General features: G+C 42.6%; 1 protein-coding gene across 1 annotated transcript in view; it reads right to left on the minus strand.

Moving 5' to 3' along the window:
• GABRA5 (gamma-aminobutyric acid type A receptor subunit alpha5) overlaps positions 1–19,634 on the minus strand; it is a 157,050-nt gene that overhangs the window by 51,912 nt on the left and 85,504 nt on the right. The window contains exon 8 of the mRNA XM_004372621.1: positions 635–778. Within this exon, the coding sequence (XP_004372678.1) occupies positions 635–778 (144 nt within the window). The remainder of the gene's footprint in view (positions 1–634; positions 779–19,634) is intronic.

A 19,634-nucleotide genomic window follows, 5' to 3' on the forward strand; every position in this document is an offset into this window, starting at 1 on the left:
AGGGGTTCTTCTGTGCTGCTGGTGGCGCTTCTTTCCTCAATCCAGCCCCAGAGAGATCTTCTTCAATAGATCAGAGCAGGAGGAAGGGGCAGGTAAAGGAGTGTTTGTGGGAATAAGTCTTAAGATTCCTGCAGAGATCCCCCCTGTCTGTGAGTCTCTGTGCTCTTCTGTGCTCTGGGCAGGGGTGAGGGTTACAGAAGTGGGTCACGGGCCTCCATGCAGACCCGGAGTCACCAAATACTGCTCCATCCTTGCTGTTCATGTGGTGGCAACTGCAGGGCAGATTAATGCCTCGGTCATGCCCTGATATCATTAAGCTGGGCCTTTGTGCAGCCACAGAAGGGGCTTCACTTGAGGGCTCTTCACAACAGCTGGCCCTAGCTTCCAGGGAGAGGGTGCTTGGCCCTACCTGCCACGGAGAGGGTGCTGGGCCCTAGCTGCCAGGGACAGGGTGCTGGGCAAGAATCCTTGTGCTGGGGCAGGGTGGGCACTCCCTCCAGACTGGTTTCCAGTGGTGTTCTGCTGCTATCTTGTAACACTACCCCCGTCCACCAGGCCCCTCACCTGTGCCCCTCGCCCGTGCCCCCCACCCGCCGGGCCCCTCGCCCGTGCCCCCTGCCCACGGTGCCCTCACCTGTGCTGGTGCTGATGTTCTCGGTACCCACTGTCTGCCCCATCAGGTGGTACTGGTTCAGTCTAGAGCCATCTTCTGCCACCACCACAGACTTGGCAGTGCCGTTGGTCCACACGTAGATGACTTCAGAATTAGGGTATGCATCTGTGGGGGCAGACGGCAGAAAGAAGAAACATTGTGTCATCCCTAGTCTGGCACAACTGAAGGTACTTTTTAAAGAAAGAAGAGACATGATTTTAAAGTCTGAAAAGTTAACATTAAATAACATTAAAAAATGTGTAGGGCGGTCAGAATAGGTTAGACGCCACCACAGTTCAAGTCCTCGCCATTCTACAGGTTTGTGAGCTCACACTGGGCCTAGAGACTTCTGCCACTTATCTTGCCTCCAGAGTGGCACCATCACTAACTATCATGTTGCCGGGACAGCATGTGACCTCTGGTTCAGAGAGGACAAACGCAGAGATGCTCCAGGTCAATTCCCAGCCCTGTGGCCTTGGGCAAGTTACTTATGCTCTATGCCTCAGTTTCTTCATCTGTAAAGTAGGGTAATGTCAGCATCTACTTCTTAGGGTTGTTGCTCTGGTTTACACAAAACACGTAATTACGTAAATGTGCACAGTACTCAGTGCCTGGTCATACTTGCTGTTATAAACTTTCCACTTTCCAAGACCCCGTCTTGAGGAACATTTCCTAGGTGGTGAAGTGGGGAGGCAGACAGAATCATGGCCCGCTGGTGTCACACCTGTGGATATGTTACCTTACATAGCAAAGGCCCTTTGCAAATGGAATTAAGGTTATGGACCTTAAGAGGAGGGATTATCCTAGGTTATCAGGTGAGCCCAATCTAATCACTTGAGTCCTTAAAAACAGAATGTCTCCCACTGGAGTCGGGTAGAGACTCAGGTCAGAGAGATTCTAACAGGAAAACTACTCAGCCAGCCACTGCTGGCTTGAAGATGGCCTTAGGGGATCACCAGTGTGGGAACTCTGGAAGCTAAGCACAACCCCCGGCCACAGCCAGCAAGGACACGGGGAACTCAGTTCTCAGCCACGTGGAGCTGGAGTCTGCCAATGGGGTGAGCCTGGAGGCCAGCCCACCCCCAAAGCCCCAGGAAGGAACTCCCCTGCTAACACCTTGATTTCGGCATCATGGGACCCAGAGCAGAGAAGCAGACCAGGAGAACCTACTGGATTTCTGATGTACAGAACTGCTGCTAAGTGTGTGGTTGTTATGATGGCAAGAGAAAACTAAAGTAGATGGGGTGGAGAAGGAGACAGGAAAGTCTTCTGCTGAAGAAATTACACTCCAGAGGAGGGAGACAACATGTCACTCGTAGACTATGTGATATGTGAGGTGGTGGTAAGTGCTGTGGAGGAATACAAGCTGAGGGGCCAAAAGACACAGTTGTGAACTGGGTGGTTTGAGAAGGGCTCATTTAGAAGGTGGCCTGGGGGCATGGCACATGGCATGTAGCCATCTGAGGAGGAAGGGCATCCCAGGCAGAGGGAATAGCAGGTGCAAAGGCTCGGAGGGGAGTGTGCACTCACAATGTCTGAAGAAAAGCTAGGTGTCTGGGTGTGGCTGGACAGAGTGACAGTGGGCAGGGCAGAGGAGGAGAGCAGGCACATCATGGCCTTGAAGCCATTGTTAAGGCCTCTGACACTTCCTCTGAGTGAGCCAGAAGATTCTGAGGTATGAGCAAATAAGTGGCATGCTCTAATTTACACTGTAATGGGATCATCCTGGTCTGATGGGAGCAGGGAAGGCAGGCAGAGAGAGGGGCAGAAGCAGGAGGCTGCTCAGGGCAGCATTAAAAAACTCCAGGGGAGCACGAGGTGGTGGCTGCGGCAGCAATGGAGAAGAGAGGACATGCCCGATGTGTCTGATGGACATACTTGTCAGAAGCCCCGAGAAGCTGGATGTGAGCTGTGAGGGGAAGGGCACAGTCAGGCGGCCACCTAGGTGGCGAAGATTATGGGGGAGCAGGTTTCTGGTGAGCGACAAGCAGTTGAGGTGCTGGACATTAGGGCTTACACCACGTGTGTGATCGAGTCTGGAGCTGACACTATCTGGTGGATGGACTAAGCATGGCTGAGGAGACCACCTGGCCTGAATGCTGGTGTGGGGGAGTGGCGGGGGGAGCACTGCCATCCAGGGCACCCTGTCAGGGTTTAGAGTTCAAGAAGATGAGGAGACGGCAATGCAACTCAGAGGTAGCTGCAGCAGTGGGGGGACATGGGGATGTGCTGTCCTGGGGGCCAAGCATCAGGGGCTGCAGACACCTCAGATGGTGGCTGAGTGATGACCACGGCTTAGCAGCAAGGGGTTACTAGAGCTCTGGCAAGCACAGTTCTATAGCAGTGGTGGGTCAAAGCCCAGGTGGCTGTAAGGAGTAAACACATTTGTCTCTTCAGTTGGTCCTGACCACTTACATTCGCACAGAGGCCAACAGTCACCTCCACAGTCTGACCATGACTCTGCACAGACGCCTACGCCTGGCACTCTGATGCCTTCACAACAAGGGTATAGGACACAGCCTGAACTCCAGGGTGGACAGAACTGCATGCCATCCCAGGGGAGAACCTGGACTGGCCCCAGAGGTGGGAGATGACCCAGAGATCTGCTCCCAGGGAGTGTACCTGAATGTATCTGCTTACATGGGAACCCCTCCACCAACTCTCCACCAGAAGAGGCTGGAATACCCCACTGTGAACAGGCAAAACCACGTGCTTATATGAGAGGTCAGGAGTCCCTGGGTAGTGCAAATGGTTAACGCGCTTGGCAGCTAACTGAAAGGTTGGAAGTTCGAGTCCACTCACAGGTGCCTCAGAAGAAAGGCCTGATGATCTACTTTCGAAAAATCGGCCATTGATAACCCCAGGGAGCACAGTTCTACTCTGAAACACATGGAGTGGCCATGAGTCAGAGTCAATTCAAAGGCAACTTGTCATATCAGAAGTCAGGATAGGCAGAAGTCATGTGCTTGTATCGGGGGTCTGGATAGGTAGAAGCCAGAAAAACGGCCTCTAGAATGTTGCAGGTTTCTGCTAAAAAGTGTGGAAGTTTCCTTGTTAAGCACATCACTACCCTGATTTTTGTTTCTTTGTACAAAAGGATATTCATAACAGTTTTAAAAATAATAAAACAAGTATGTAAGTACCAAACATTGAGCTTCACATAGAGAAAAATGCCAGAATCTGCAAAGCCCTCTGTGTGACCCTCACCAAATGCTTACCTTCCTCCCTTTCCCAAGGTATTATTTGGAATTTTTTAGTGTTAAATACTACATTGTTTGCTTTGTAGTTATCTTTAGGAAGGGGTCACTAAACAGTATATTGTTTGGCTTTGCCGGTTTCTTTTTGCTCATTTGATTCATGTATTCTGTACACATACTTTGTTATCTGTGTTGCAAATACCTTCTTCAAGTCTGCGGCTCTTTCACTTGGTTCATTTTTTTAAATTAACATTAATTTTAATTAAGTAAAATTTATTACACTTTTAATTTACAGTTTACTTACTCTGCATCTTATTTCAAAACTCCTCCCCTATCCCGAGGGGTCATGAAATATTACGTTTATCATAAAAGCTTTAGCGTGTTGCCCTTCACATTTATGGCCTAAGTCACCTGGCACTGCCTTCCATAAACATTTGTATATGTAAGTCTCCCATATAGTAGCGCGCATGCAGTGTTTCCGTGGTTCCATTGCGATGATGAACTGCCTCTCCCATCCCACTAACATGCACGGCTCCATATGGGCCTGGGGTCTTTCCCCCCGGCTCCCTGCTCTGCTCCATCTTTCTACTGCTGCTTCAGTGCCCTGTCTCTATGTGCAGACTTTCTAAGATCTCTGAACCTGTAAGAATCGTTGCTCTTCAGGAGGGTCTTGGCTGTTCTCAGCCCTCTGCTCATCCATACATGTGCCAGGATCAGCATGTCAGGACTCACGAGAAACCCTGGTGGGATTTGTATTGTAACTAGATTGAATCTATGTGCTAATTTGGGGAGACAGGCTATCTTGTGATACTGAGTGTTTTTAATCATGGAGATGCTATGTCTCCCGTTGACTGAAGTTTTCTATATTGAAATATCTTTTGTCACAGTTGTACAATTTTCTGCATAATAGTTTTGTACATTTTTGCAGATTTCACCTCAGACATGTGATACTAAACACTCCCCGGCAATAAACAGTGTGTTCGATCTGTGAGTGGAGGCTGCACGAGTGTGAAATGAGAACCATGAAAATGAGTGACATGATTCAAATATTTATCTATAAGTATTAACATATTAAATAGAGGTAATAATTAGTAACATATTAAATACAGGTAAATACAGTACACCCCATTACAGCAATGGGTAAAGTATCACGGACGAACAGTTCATACTGCAGTTACAAGTTGAGTAGTATTCTAGTTGTCTTTTTTAGCAGCGTGGCATCTGTTTCAGGTAACTTAGAAGTGCGTTTTCACAGGGACAACACTGGAGCGTGTCAGATGTATGTGCATTCTGTTCTGGATTACCTTCTATACTGGAGCGACGAGCTAGCTGCCTGTGGTGATGGAGGTGGGGGAGCGGTGTTGCCATCCCCGTTGGTGTGCTGCACTCTAAATCTCTGGTCCCGGGCATCACTGTGCACCACTGCCAGAGTTCCACATAAAGGACAATGAGATCTCCATCTGCTTCCTACTGTGTAAATTTTACAGGACCCTGAGTCTGCAGCACAAAGGCACAAAGACAGGTTGGAGCAGCCATGAATCCTGGCCAGGATGTGTGATGTGTACAGGAGATGGCAGTGAGGTGGCATCTTCTCGTGGGAGGAAGGCCCTGCTTCCTGCTGGGCCGGCCAGGGCTGTCCTGTCGCCTTTGCACCTGTTCTGCATTTCCTCCCCCAGTCACCTGCCTCACACTAGGTAAAAGGGACTGGGTGTAGATGCTGCATTAACACTCCCCCCTCCCCATCACCGTTTCCCAACCCACAGGGGAGCTGTGAGTCTGGCCCTGATGGGAAGAAGACCCCACTCCCCACAGGCTTTGGAAGGAGTGAGAAAGTTGTGAAGCTCAAGAAGAAGCTCAGATTTAGGGCAGCTGATCTTCAGGGCTATCATGGATTGAATTATGTCCCCCAAAAAATGTGTGTATCGATTTGGCTGGGCCTCCACTCAGTATCTGGAGACTGTGGCCAATACCTAGAGTCTGGAGGGCCGGGCCATTGTGTAAATTGTTTCGGAGAACAGAGGATTATTTTCAAAGCCTTGGGGGTTAATGTAATGTGTTCTGTTGACTTGCTTGGTGCCTGTTATCCCTTCTTTTCCTCTAGTTTCTCCCATTTGTAATGGAAACGTCTAGCTTGTGCCTGCAGCCATTGCAACTTTGGAAGCAGATAATTTGTATTCTAGATTTCACAGATGAAGAAGAATTTTTGGATTTTGGACATGGAGTTAAGACTTTTGCTATGATATGATGGGGTGAATATGTTTTGCATGTTGGGAGGATGTGATTTTTGGGGGGCCAAAGGGTGGAATGTCATGGATTGAATTATGTCCCCCCAAAAATGTGCGTATCAGTTTGGCTGGGTCATGATTTCTGGTATAGTGTGATCTACCTATACCTTGTAAATCCTGCCTCTATGATGTTAATGAGGGAGGATGGGTGGCAGCTATGTTAGTGAGGCAGGACTCAATCTACAAGAATGGATTGTGTCCTGAGGCAATCTCTTGAGATATAAAAGAGAGAAGTGAGAAGAGGGACAGGGGGACCTCATACCACCAAGAAAGCAGTGCCGGGAGCAGAGCGCATCCTTTGGGCCTGGGGTCCCTGCGCAGAGAAGCTCCTAGTCCGGTGGAACATTGATGAGAAGGCCAACAGAGAGAGAAAGCCTTCCCCTGGAGCTGATGCCCTGAATTTGGACTTTGAGCCTAGTTTACTGGGAGGAAATAAATTTCTCTTTGTTAAAGCCATCCAGTTGTGGTATTTCTGTTACAGCAGCACTAGATGACTAAGACAAGGGCAGTGCGATGTCCTCCACAGTCAGGAAGAATCGTGCACACAGACGTGCACAGAGAATGCAGAGCACAGGAGGGCACCCTCCATGGTGTTCCGTCTGCTCAGGGAGGAAGAATAAGGGGCAAAAGCAGCTGTGGTGCAGGGAAGGGGGAACTTCCTGGACAGTCAGGGTGTTCTGGAGAGTGGCAGAAGTTGGGGGTACAGGTGCCTCCTCCTAAGGTCTGGAGGGACACAGAGTGGGGCTCAGAGTTGCAGGAGGTAGTTCCAGGGTGGCAGAGGTGCAGGGTTTGATATAAGCTATTGGGGCACTGTCCACCCTGCTCTGCCCCTCTGCTCCATTGACTGCAGTGACTGGGCATGGCTCTCCTTGCTGGGCTCAGGGCAGCATCCCAATTCTGAGGCTTCTCCGTGGCCCTGCGGTTGACAGGCACATTGACTAGTGCAGACACCTGTGTGTTCCAGGGGAGGACACAGGGCTCTATGGTCTAGAAGTAGCTGGCCATGGCACCACCAGCTTGCTGAACATGGACAGGCACACGAGTCCTGCAGGCCTACTTTTCCTGTCACTCACACTGAGCTCTGGAACTTATCACTGCTTTCTGCATGGCTCCTTGACTGTCCCCTTCTACAGCTGCAAACCCAGAATAGGAGTGATGATATGTCTACAACTGCCTGACTTACAAAGCCTTCCACGCATAGGGGAGAGCAAAGCTTATCTCACTGTAAGGATCCAATGAAGTAATAATTTTAAGTAGATAAACGTTATTTGACATCACAAAGTGAAATATGAATGTTGCCTGCAATACATGGTAATAATTTATATGATCTTGCTTGAAGTACTGAAGGACCCACTACCACTGATAGCATTAACAGCACTGGTAACATCGACAAAGAGAAGGTGTGTGGTCTCCACATGTCCCGGCATTTTCTCTCTTCATCACATTACATGCTGGAATAAATGACCACTGACGTCTGTGTTAGCTCAGGTGCTTGGCAGCACTGAATCACTCTCCCTGTGCCAGCGGTGCCGTGTTTGCTCTCACAGCCGGGGATGATGGCAGTGTGGCCATCAGGCATGGGTGCTGTCATCTGCGGTGATGCAGAGGCCTGGACAGGTAACCCTTGCCGTTGGCAGTTCCCTGACCATGCATCAGCAGACACAGGCGAGGAGGCTTGAAAGGCTGTCACTCACACCGAGCTCTGGAACTTATCACTGCTTTCTGCATGGCTCCTTGACTGACCCCTTCTCGAGCTGCAAACCCAGAATAGGAGTGGTGATATGTCTACAACTGCCTGACTTACAAGGCCTTCCAGAATTGGTAAGTTTTGACGGAACACAAAAGACAAAGGTGGCAAGGTTCTAATGTTCACTATCTAGGTGACCCTGGACAACTCTTATGTTCTGGGCCTAATTTCCCTTGTGCAGATAGGGGAAAATAGCAACCATCTCCTACGGTCACTGTGAGGACAGTGAGTAGGAACTGACGCCAAGCATTGAGCATAGACTAAATAGTAGCTGTAATAAACATCATCATGTGCAAGGAAGGATTTTTTGCTTGGCATTCAATCCAATCTTGTAAAAGGATTATATTCCAGTTCACTTTGTTTTGTTGCTAAAAAGCTGACCCAATTGTGAGGACAGCTGGTGATGCTTATCTGACCCTGCGAACTGCCAATAGTCAGTCAGGAAATATTTTTTACCGTGTGCATTAATTCCTATGGAGTCCAGAGAAATACAGATTAGAATGTAACCAATAATTGGAATTTTGGAGATTTGAAAACATACAGGATTGAGTTCTCTGAAGCCCGTGTCCCTAGCCTTGCCCTCTCTGGGGAATTCGTCTAAAACCATGTACGGGAACCAACAGGGTAATTAGATAAGAAGACCACACACTACCTGTGTGACTTTCTGTAGGCCACTCGACATCCCTGAGCCTCATTTTCCTGAGATGTAAAGCTGAGTCAACACTGTAAAATACACATGCATATAGATGCATTATCTCCAATGGCTTACAGAACACCCAACAGCATGGCTTTATATTCAACAGGTAAAAAAATTAAAGCATTGGGGTTCTGACATGCCCCTTCCCTTGCCCAGAATCAAGTGAGAGAGAAGTGTGCAGCACTCAGGTGGAAGGAGAAGAATGGGCCGTCATGCCTGCCTGTGACCTGCAAAACTGCTCTTTGATGTACTGCAGGACCTGCATTTGCTAGTCAAGCAGCTTTCTAATACACTCACTGCCACCTTTCCCTTGTAAAATCACCCAGGTCGCTGCCCCAGTGATCTGGGGAAGAGAGTCCAAAGAGGCCATGTCCACCTTGTTTGTGGAGTTTGACAGGACCTAGTCAGCAAAGAAGGGCAAGGGGCTATGACCGCCATCACTCTCCCACTGGAACAGATCCTCCACTTTGTAGGGAAGAGTGAGAGGCAGGGCAAGAGGCCAGGAACGTGCAGGGAAAACCCCTCCACACACTCTTCCACCCCATGCAAACTGATCAGCACTTTCGCCTTCAGCCAAGAAGCTCCTTCCTCTTTATTTCCTCACAGAAAATAGTATTTTCTCAGTCCCCTAGAGTGAAAACTATGGGGTTATCTCTCACCCTTTATTCACCTAGCTCTCATCACTCTAACTGCCCCACTGGAGTGCCTGGCTCTTGGTCTTCTGTAAATAGTGATTTCAGCATATCCGGCCCTTGCTCAGTAAAAGCCACAGTTCTGCTTACTACTTTTATGATGATGTCAGCATTTCCATCTAGTATTCAAGACCCTTCTTAATTTGGTGGTAATGCAGCCCTGTCATTTCCCCAAGTGAGGATCCTCTTTTGGTTCAATGCTTTGGTAATAGATCCCTGGTTATTTGTGTTTTGCCCTTATTCTCGTTATTCCATCTTTTATTAAAATCCTCCCAGGTTCAGTTCAAAGCATGACTACTTCATCCCATGATAAGCTTTCCCATCTGTAAACTCCACAATAGATTCCAGCTGCACCAGCATCTTTAACTCCATGCAGTATTGAGCCTGCTTCTCTAAATATGTCCATCTCAGCTCCCTGCGACGAGAGTCTGGTTTATGCTTTTGAGTTCCTCACTGCACCAGCAGAGTTCTGGATGCCAATCACACCAAGAATATTATTTAAATAGTATTAAACTTTAACTAATGCATCAAAGTGACCGTCAGAACTATCTAGATGCAAACACCACACAGAACTTCAGTGTGTTTCTAAGACCATGCAGACCGTAACATATTCAAATCAGACACTCAGGAACCTGCTTTCTAGATCATCCACACTCACATGGAAGAAGCCACACTCACTATGTGCTAGGGATGACAAATGCAACAGCATGATCATGATCTTAAATGTTTGAAGGTACTAAGAGTTCATGCAGTGAGATTTATCCCTGATTTCCTGAAGTCCTCCCACTGGATGTCCACCAAAGAAGCCTCCACATCAAATGTAGTATATTTTTTATGAATCAAGATGCTGTCTCTTGACTTAATTTAATACGTAATGGGTCATTTCACAAACAAATGAACAAAAAATAATTCAGTTGGGACTATTTTCCCCTTTTCTAAATACTCTTGATTTGTTTAAGCACTTACTTCCAAACGAAGCCATACCATTATTTTAAAGAATTTCCTTATGGAAACATCCCTCTCTAAGCTAGGGTTGATTTCCACATTTGTGTGAATATTTGAGAGCAGAGCAAGTCTCAATCTGCAAGAACAGAAACAGAGATGTCTGTTAATTTGGTTCTGCAGTAGAAAGGCTGGTGTATTTGGGCAATTAGAATAATGACACATATTGGTATGTCTTTTTCTCCTATTAGCAGAGAACTCTTGAATTGGGTAATTTGAAACTCATTATACTATCACATTTAGCCTCAGCATGCTCAGATGCCAGTAGCATAAGTGAACAAGATGACCAAGCATCTATTTTTAGTAAATTCAAAAGAAGAAAGACAAGAAAAACACTTAATTGAACAGCATTTCTCCTCTTAAAATTATGCCCTGAGCAGAAACAATGTAAGCTGAGGAAAGATGAAATCTTGCATTTTCTACTTATTGGTCAATTGTACACAAACATAATAGATGAATACAGTCCCTCTAACACATTTTTTTTTATTTTCTATATCACAGCAATGATATTAATGGAAAATATAAATAACCCTCACATCTGAAACAAATTAATCTTAAAAATATCAGTCAGATAAAAGGAAAATTGGCATGAGAGTTCAAAATCTCTTCTGAATTGAAGAAATGTTTATACTGATTGTGGACTCTACTGTGTTCAAGAATTTTATAAATAAAATGTGCAAGGTGATCTTATTTTGTTTGACTATACAGAAAGTGAAGAGCCCTTATTAGATGCGTATTTATCTTTGAACGTGATAGATGATTTTACTATCTTGTAGCTTGTTGGTTGTTAATGAAGGACTAGAAAGGCACATACAGATAAGGTATTTTCCTTGTTTTACTTTATCAGCTTTTGTGCAGCCTACCTTTCACACTAGTGCTATTGAATCTGGAGATCACATTCTCTTGAGTTTATTTAATGAACCATCAAAAAATAATAATTTTGACTTTTACATGTTTTGCCTTTGATTAAATTAAAGGCAGTATTTTCATACACAAAGAGTGACATAATTTTAAGTTATACAACTCATTTTCCTCTGGGGATACAAATCAGTGGTTACCAAATAAAATGTATTAGGGAGTTTTTGAAGTACTGTCTCAAGTACTGATGTCCATAGCCACCCCATGGCAGTAAATGATTAAATAAATGCCTGAGGAAAGTCGCTTTCCACTATACTGCCTCCCCCAAATAAACGTACCTCTTTATCCCTCCATGGCATATGGATATCATAGTTTGAAATGAATGAATTATTTCTCTATAATCTATTTTTGGCCCATTACTGATATTCATCTCTCTTAATTCCTAAAAACTCTTTCGAATGACAGAAGCAATTTAAAAGGAAACTCTTGGACTCAAAAGAGGTTCTACTTCCAATAATGGCAGAGTGGCTGCTCTTACATAACAACTATTAACTCTGTAGACAATAAAAAAATAATGACCTGAAGGCACTGGATATCAACCAAGCACTGGAAGAAACAGAAGTGTTGATATTAGGAGGAGGGAGTGGCTATTCCCTGAAAATTGGTGACTGGGTGCTATGAGGCAGCTGAAACTCTGGCAAAAACCCACAGTCTCACTGGATGGAAGAACCAGAAGAAAGAGTTTGGAGGGATGAAAGAAGTTGGAAAGTGAGGAGAAACATCCTAGTAAAGAAAGATATACAGATAAGGAGTCCCAAATTTGATATATAGAGAGGTATATAATCTCTATCCAAATCTCTGACTGCTGAGTATGCAAGCACAGAGCATACTCTTAACAGAGACTTCAGCTACCCACCACAGGGAAGACAGAGTCTGGAATTTGAGCTCATCCAAATTAACAGTAATAATTTTTGGATACTTGGTGGTGCAGTCATTAAGAACTCAGGCTGCAAATCAAAAGGTCAGCAGTTCAAATCCACCAGCCACTCCATGGAAACCCGATGGGCAGTTCTACTCTGTCCTATAGGGTTGCTATGAGTTGCAATTGATTCAATAGCAACGGGTAAAGCAATTTTTAAAAATTAATACTCTTTAAAGAAATTTAACAGAATCCAGAGTGTCTGCAATATAACAATGAAGTATGCAGGACACAATTTAAAATTATTAAATGTAAAAGAAACAGGAAAGCATGACCCAAACTCAAGAGAAAATACAATATGTGGACTTCTCCAAGAAGATCCAGGTGCTGGGATTAACAGGTGAGAATATTAATGCAGCTATTATAACTATGCTTAAGATGTGAGGAAAATACGCTTGTAATAAAAAAAAATAGGAAATTTTAGTAGAGAAACAAAAACTTAAAGTATCAAATAAAGTATTTAGAACTGAAAAACGTAACATATTAAATAAAACATTTACTAGATGGACTTAACTCCTACCCCCACAGAGCAGTAATTAGTAGCCCCTGGCATCCTTTCTGTGTCAACAGAGGCTGAGTGGGGAACATGGCTTCCTACCCTAACCTGGAAGTAATCAGGCTGTGACAAACTTTATCAGCCAGAGCAGTGTCAGAAAACATCCTTTAAAATACATCATTTAAATACAATCCAGAGTCTCATAACATAATACACAAAATGACAAGGTGTCAACTGAAAATCATTTGTCATTCCAAGAAACAGCAAGATCAAACTGAATGAAAGCAAGCCAATAAATGCCAAAACTGAGATGACAGAGATATTAGAATTATCTGACCAAAATTTTTGAAGCAGACATCATAAGACGCTACAACAACCAGTTGCAAACGTGCTTGAAACAAATGAAAAAATAAATAAATAAAATGTCTACGCAAAGAAATAGAAGAGATAAAGAAGAATCAAAAGGAAGTTTTAGAACTGAAAAATACAATAACAAAAATTTTAAAAATATCAATGGATGGGTTGAACAGCAGGATGGAGCAACAGAAGAAAAAAGAAGTGAACTTGAACATAGAACAATAGAAATTGCCCAATCTTAAAAACAGAGAGAAAACAGGCTGAAAAAAGAAAGAAAATGAAAAGAGCCTTGGGGAGCTGTGTAATTATAACAAAAGATCTAACATGTCACTGGATTCAGGAAAGGAGAAGAGAAAGAGAATGGGGCAGAAAAGTACTAAACAAGTAATGGATCAAACTTCCCACACTGGAAAAAAATAAAATAAAATAAAAATAAATCTACAGATTCAAGAAGCTAAGTAAACGCCAAACAGGATAAACCCAAGGATATCCATGGCAAGACATATTACAGTCAAACTTCTGAAAACAAAAAACAAAGAAAAAATACTGAAAGCAAGAAAACAGAAATAACATCTTACCTATGGGGGCAGGGGAGACAAGGTGAATGGCAGCAGATTTCTTACTAGAAAATATTGTGGCAAGAAGGAAGTAGGCACAACATTTTTCAAGTGCTAAAAGAAAAGAACTGTCAACCAAGAACCCTATATTCAATGAAAATATCCTTCAGGAATGACGGGGAAATCAGTACATTCTCTTATGAAGAAAAACTAAGAATTTGTTGTCTGCAGACCTACTCTAAAAGAATAGCAAAAGGATGTTCATTAAACACAAAGGTAACTTTAATTAAAAGAAGCAATCTTGTAATACCATGAAGCAAAAAAGTCTAAGTGGTAATTAAAATATGGATGATTGCAAGAGAATTTACTTCTCTTGGGTTTTCTAAATTAAGTTTGATAGTTCAAGCAAAAATTATAATTCTCTGATATGGTTCTCATGGTACATAGAAGAAATATTTAAGACAATTATAATTAGCGTAGGGTAAAGAGACATAAAGAGAAATAAAATTTTTACTTTTCACTTGAACTGGTGAAATGATGATGCCAGCAGACTCTGATAAACTATGTATTTGTAAAGTAATACCTAGAGCAACCACTAAAAGAAGCTAAGCAAAGAGGTACACGCAAAAATACTATAAATAAATAAAAATGGAATTATAAAAAAATGTTCAAGTAACCCACAGGAAGGCAAGAAAAAAGAAAACAAGGAAGTGAAAAATAGAAAAAACAGAAAACAAAAAATAAAATTTCAGATTTAAGCCTTAATATATCAATAATTATAATAAATGTAAATATAAACACTCCAAATAAAGTACAAATATTTAGAATGTGAATAAAAACATATGTTATCAAAAAGAAACTCAATTTAAGAATAATAATATAGATATTCAAAGTAAAAATATGGAAAAATATATATCACTGAAACAGTAATCAAAAGAAATCAGGAGCAGCTGTATTGATATCAGATAAAACAGACTTCAAAGCAGAAAAAACTACCAGAGAAAGAGATATTATATATCGATAAAAGGGTCAATCAACCAAGAACATATGACAACCCTAAATGTGTATTTACCAAATAACAGAGTTAAAAAATATGTGAAACAAAAAATGATAGAATTGAAAAGAGAAATAGACAAATCCACAATTACATCTGGAAACTTCAACACCAGTCTCTCAATAGTTGATAGAACAATTAGATAAAAATCTGCAAGAATATAAAAGAACTCAACAACACTATCAAGCAATGGGATCTAATCAACATTTTTAGACCACTCCATCTAGCAGCTGAAAATATACATACTTTTCAAGTGTTCATAGAAAAATACTAAAACTAGACCATATTCTGGGCCCTAAAACAAATCTCAACAAAGGTAAAATAATTGAAATCATGTACAGGATGTTTCCTGACTACAATGGAATTAAGCTGGACATCAATAACAAGATTAATAGAAAAATCTCCAAATATTTGAAAATTAACAACAGAGTTCTGAACAATCCATGGATCAAAGGGTAAGACTCAAGAAAAATAAAAACAGTGAGTTGAATGAAAGGAAAAATACACCATATTAAAATAGAGGGACATAGCTAAAACATTGCTAGAGGGGAATTTATAGCACTAAATGCGAATACTAGCAAAGAGAAAAAGTCCAAACCAATAATCTAAGCTCTCACCTCAAAAACCTAGAAAAAGAAGAGCAAACTAAACCCAGAGCAAGTAGAAGTAATGCAATAAAATAGACAAAAGCAGAGATCAATGAAACAGAAAAAAAAACAATACAGAAAATCAATAAAATGAATAGCTGGCTCTTCGAAAAGATCAATAAAGCTAACAAACCTTTAGCAAGATTGACAAAAGAGGAGAGCAGACACAAAGTGCCAGTATCAGGAATTAAGCATGGGATATCACTACAGATTCTACAGACCTCAAAAATGAACAACTCTATACACATACATTTGACGACTTAGTTGAAACAGACCAATTCCTCCAAAACCCAAAGCATTACAACTCACCCAACATGAAATAGATAATTTAAACAGCCCTATAAATATTAAAGAATTCATAATTTAAAATCTCCCCTGAAAAAAGAAATCTTTAGGGCCAGATGACTTCACTAGAGGATTCCACCAAATGTTTCAAGAAGAATTAAAACCAATTCTACACAATATTTTCCAGAAAATTGACAAGGAAGGAGCACTTCCCAAATCATTTTATGAAGTTAGTATTATCATGTCATCTGCATAATGCAGGTTGTTAATGAGTTTTCCTGCAATCCTGACGCCCCATTCTTCTTCATATAGTCCAGCTTCTCAGATTATTTTCTTAGCATACAGACTGAATAAGTATGGTCAAAGGATACAACCCTGATGCATGCCTTTCCTGACGTTAAACCACGCAGTATCCCCTTGTTCTGTTCAAACTACTTCCCCTTGATCTATGTACACGTCCCACATGAGCACAAGTAAGTGTTCTGCAGTTCCCACCGTTCTTAAAATGTTATCCATAATTTATTTTGATCCACACAGTCAAATACTTTTGCATAGTCAAAACAGGTAAACATCTTTCTGGTATCCTATGCTTTCAGTCAGGATCCATCTGACATTAGCAATGATATCCCTTGTTCCACGTACTCTTCTGAATCCAGCTTGAATTTCTGGCAGTTTCCTGTCAATGTACTGCTACAACCGCTTTTGAATAATCTTCAGCAAAATTTTACTTGTGTGTGATATTAATGATATTGTTTGATAATTTCCACATTCTGATGGATCACCTTTCTTTGGAATAGGCATAAATATGGATCTCTTCCAGTCAGGTGGCCTGGTAGTTGTCTTCCAAATTTCTTGACATAGACTAGTGAGCATTCCAGTGCTGCATCATTTATTGAAACATCTCGATTGATATTCTGTCACTTCCTGGAGCCTTGTTTTTTGCCAATGTCTTCAGTGCAGCTTGGACTTCTCCCTTGGTACCATCTGTTCTTGATCATATGCTACCTCCTGAAAAGACTGAACATCGATCAATTCTTTTTGGTACAGTAACTATGTATTCCTTCCATCTTCTTTTGATGCTATCTACGTCATTCAGTATTTTGTCCATAGAATCCTTCACTACTGCAACTGAAGGCCTGAATTTTTTTCTTTAGTTCTTTCAGCTTGAGAAATGCTGACCATGTTCTTCCCTTCTGGTTTTCGAACTCCAGGTCTTTGCACATGTCATTATAATATAATACTTTACTTTGTCTTCTCCAGCTGCCCTTTGAATTCTTCTGTTCAGCTCTTTTACTTCTTCATTTCTTCTGTTCACTTTAGCTACTTGACTTTCAAGAGCAAGTTTCAGAGTCTCTCCTGACATCCATTTTGGTCTTTTCTTTCTTTCCTGTCTTTTTAATGACCTCTTGCTTTTTTCAAGTCTGATGTCTTTGATGTCATTCCACAACTCATCTGGTCTTTGGTCATTAGTCTTCAATGCATCAAATCTATTCTTGATATTGTCTCTAAATTCAGGCAGGATATACATAAGGTCATACTTTGGCTCTTGTGGACTTGTTCTAATTTTCTTCAGCTTCAACTTGATCTTGCACATGAGCAATTGATGGTCTGTTCCGCAGTTGGCCCCTGGCCTTGTTCTGACTGATGATATTGAGCTTTTCCATCATCTCTTTCCACAGATGTAGTCATTGTGATTCCTGTGTATTCCATCTGGTGAAGTCCTCGTGTATAGTCGTCATTCATGTTAAAAAAAGGTATTTGCAATGAATAAGTCATTGGTCTTGCAAAATTCTATCATGTGATCTCCAGCATTGTTTCGATCACTAAGACCATACTTTCTAAATACTGACCCTTCTTCTTTGACACAACCTTGCCTGCTGAAAGGGAAGGGGACTTGAAGCACTTACTGATGAAGATCAAAGACCACAGCCTTCAGTATGTACTACACCTTAACATAAAGAAAACAAAAATCCTGAGAACTGGACCAATAAGCAACATCAGGATAAACGGAGAAAAGACTGAAGTTGTCAAGAATTTCATTTTACTTGGATCCACAATCAACACCCATGGAAGCAGCAGTCAAGGAATCAAAAGATGTATTGCACTTCCGGGCAACATGGAGCTATACAAAGAAGGACCACGCCATCCCTCCACAGCAAAGATCTGAAAAACCAAGCCAAACAGAGAAAATAGTAATCCTGAAACCCTAAGCATCAAATAAAGAGATAAAGAACTCAGCCAAGCACCAAATGGAATAAGAAACTGACAAGGAACAGAGAGTGAGGAGAGATATATGCAGAGGTCCCCTATCAGCTAACTCAGCATGGATCCACCATCTTGGACTCCTATCGGAGATCGGTGAACAAGGAGTATGGGAAAGCAGCTCCATGGAGCTTCCAGCAGGAGACAGAACAACTGGTAACCAGTGATATATACTTTCCCACCCCCCACCCTTCTTCACCCCTACTTGGCCTTCTCTGCTTCCTGCAGCCACAGTCTCTTAGCCGGGAAGCACCAGCTTCAATGCATTGCTGCTTGGATTCCACCCACCTGCACTGGCCGGCTCCCTGAGTGCCATTTGTTGGCTACTGGTGTTGCTTTTTTCTGCTTCTTTTGACTTCTACCATACCTCTCACCATCTCCCCCTCCTTTCTCTCAAACACCTGGCTCCACATGCCATCTTTGCGTCTTCCTGAAGGGTTGTGAATTGCCGCTCGCATATGAAACTTCTTCCCGGCCCGTGCTGCCATGCTGGTGGGATCCCTGGGCTTTTTTCCATTTGTTTTGAATTGTTTGTTTGTTTTATTTTTCTTTTATCGAATTGGGAGCCTGTTCTAGCCAGACAGTACCATGCAGCTTGGGACCTACCCTTTCAGTTTGCCCAGATGCACGTGTACAGGGATCCCTGAGGGCATTTCTTTTTTCTTGTTTCTTTTTCTATTTGTTTCGTTTTCTTTTCTCTCTTTTTCCCTTTCTGTCTTTCTTCATTACTCAGTTTCTCATCTCTCTATATTTACCTTCTCTTCCTGTTTCCTGAATACCTGGAGTTGAGTGACACCTCTACCCCTTATAGCCAGGCTGTACTTCACGGCCTGGGAGCAACTTCCCCAGACCTCACAGCTGCACTGGTGGGATCCCTGAGGGCTTTTCTTTTCTTTTTTCTTTCTAATTTTTATTCATTTTTTCTTTCCTTTTTTTGCTTCTTCTTCCCCTTTTTTTTTCTCCATTTCCCAGTCTCCCATCTCTCCACTCCAACGGCAAGCTCCCTTAGCACTCTTTTTTGTTTGTTTGTATGTTTTTGGCTCCTGTTCCTCTCTCCTCTCTCTCCTCTTTCCCATACCCATCTTAGCTCCACACATCAAAATCTCCCCCCTTCATCCTGCCTACCTGCACTGTTCACTGACCATTACACCCCCAAGCAGCACAGGCATTGCCTATCAGAACCTGCCCTGCACTGATTCCTGGCCCACCCTGTTGGTCCTAGTACATGCCACAAACTAACCATCCCAGCAACTCCTCTTCAGCTAGACCTGCCCTGTTGTACCATATATGAGTAACTGGCCCTGCCAATTGGAGAAGGAGGCGAAAAGTATCATGCCCACAGACGAGCAAATAAGAAAGAACACACAGCCCGCCTGCTCAGACATAGCCAAATAAAATAAAAACGCAGGATGAAACAAACAAATCTACAATCAGTAAATGAGGAAAATAGCTACCGAATGCCCTGAAGACAGCAGACACTATCAAAACATTTACAAAAACAAGACAGGATGGTGGTTCTAGTCGGCGTCCAACATAAAACACCAGATGACCTTCCAGTAGAAGAAAAGGCACTAGAACAACCTGATAGGGAATTCAAATCTAATATTCAGAGCTATCAAAGAGTTGAAGAAAAAGCAGACAAAAATGAGGAAAAAATAGACAAATTCATGGAAAAGGCATACAAAAAAATGGAAGAATTCAGGAAAATAATGCAGGAACAAAATGCCAAAATAAATTCACAACTAGAAATCATACAAAACAACAATTAGAAATCCAAAAGATAAACAACAAAATTTCAGAAATGGTCAGTGCCATAAAAGGGCTGAGGAGCAGGTTTGAAATGGTGGAAGATAGAGTCAGTGAAATT

The sequence above is a fragment of the Trichechus manatus genome, unplaced genomic scaffold, assembly GCF_000243295.1.
Source record: "Trichechus manatus latirostris isolate Lorelei unplaced genomic scaffold, TriManLat1.0 scaffold00019, whole genome shotgun sequence".
NCBI classification, from domain to species: domain Eukaryota; kingdom Metazoa; phylum Chordata; class Mammalia; order Sirenia; family Trichechidae; genus Trichechus; species Trichechus manatus.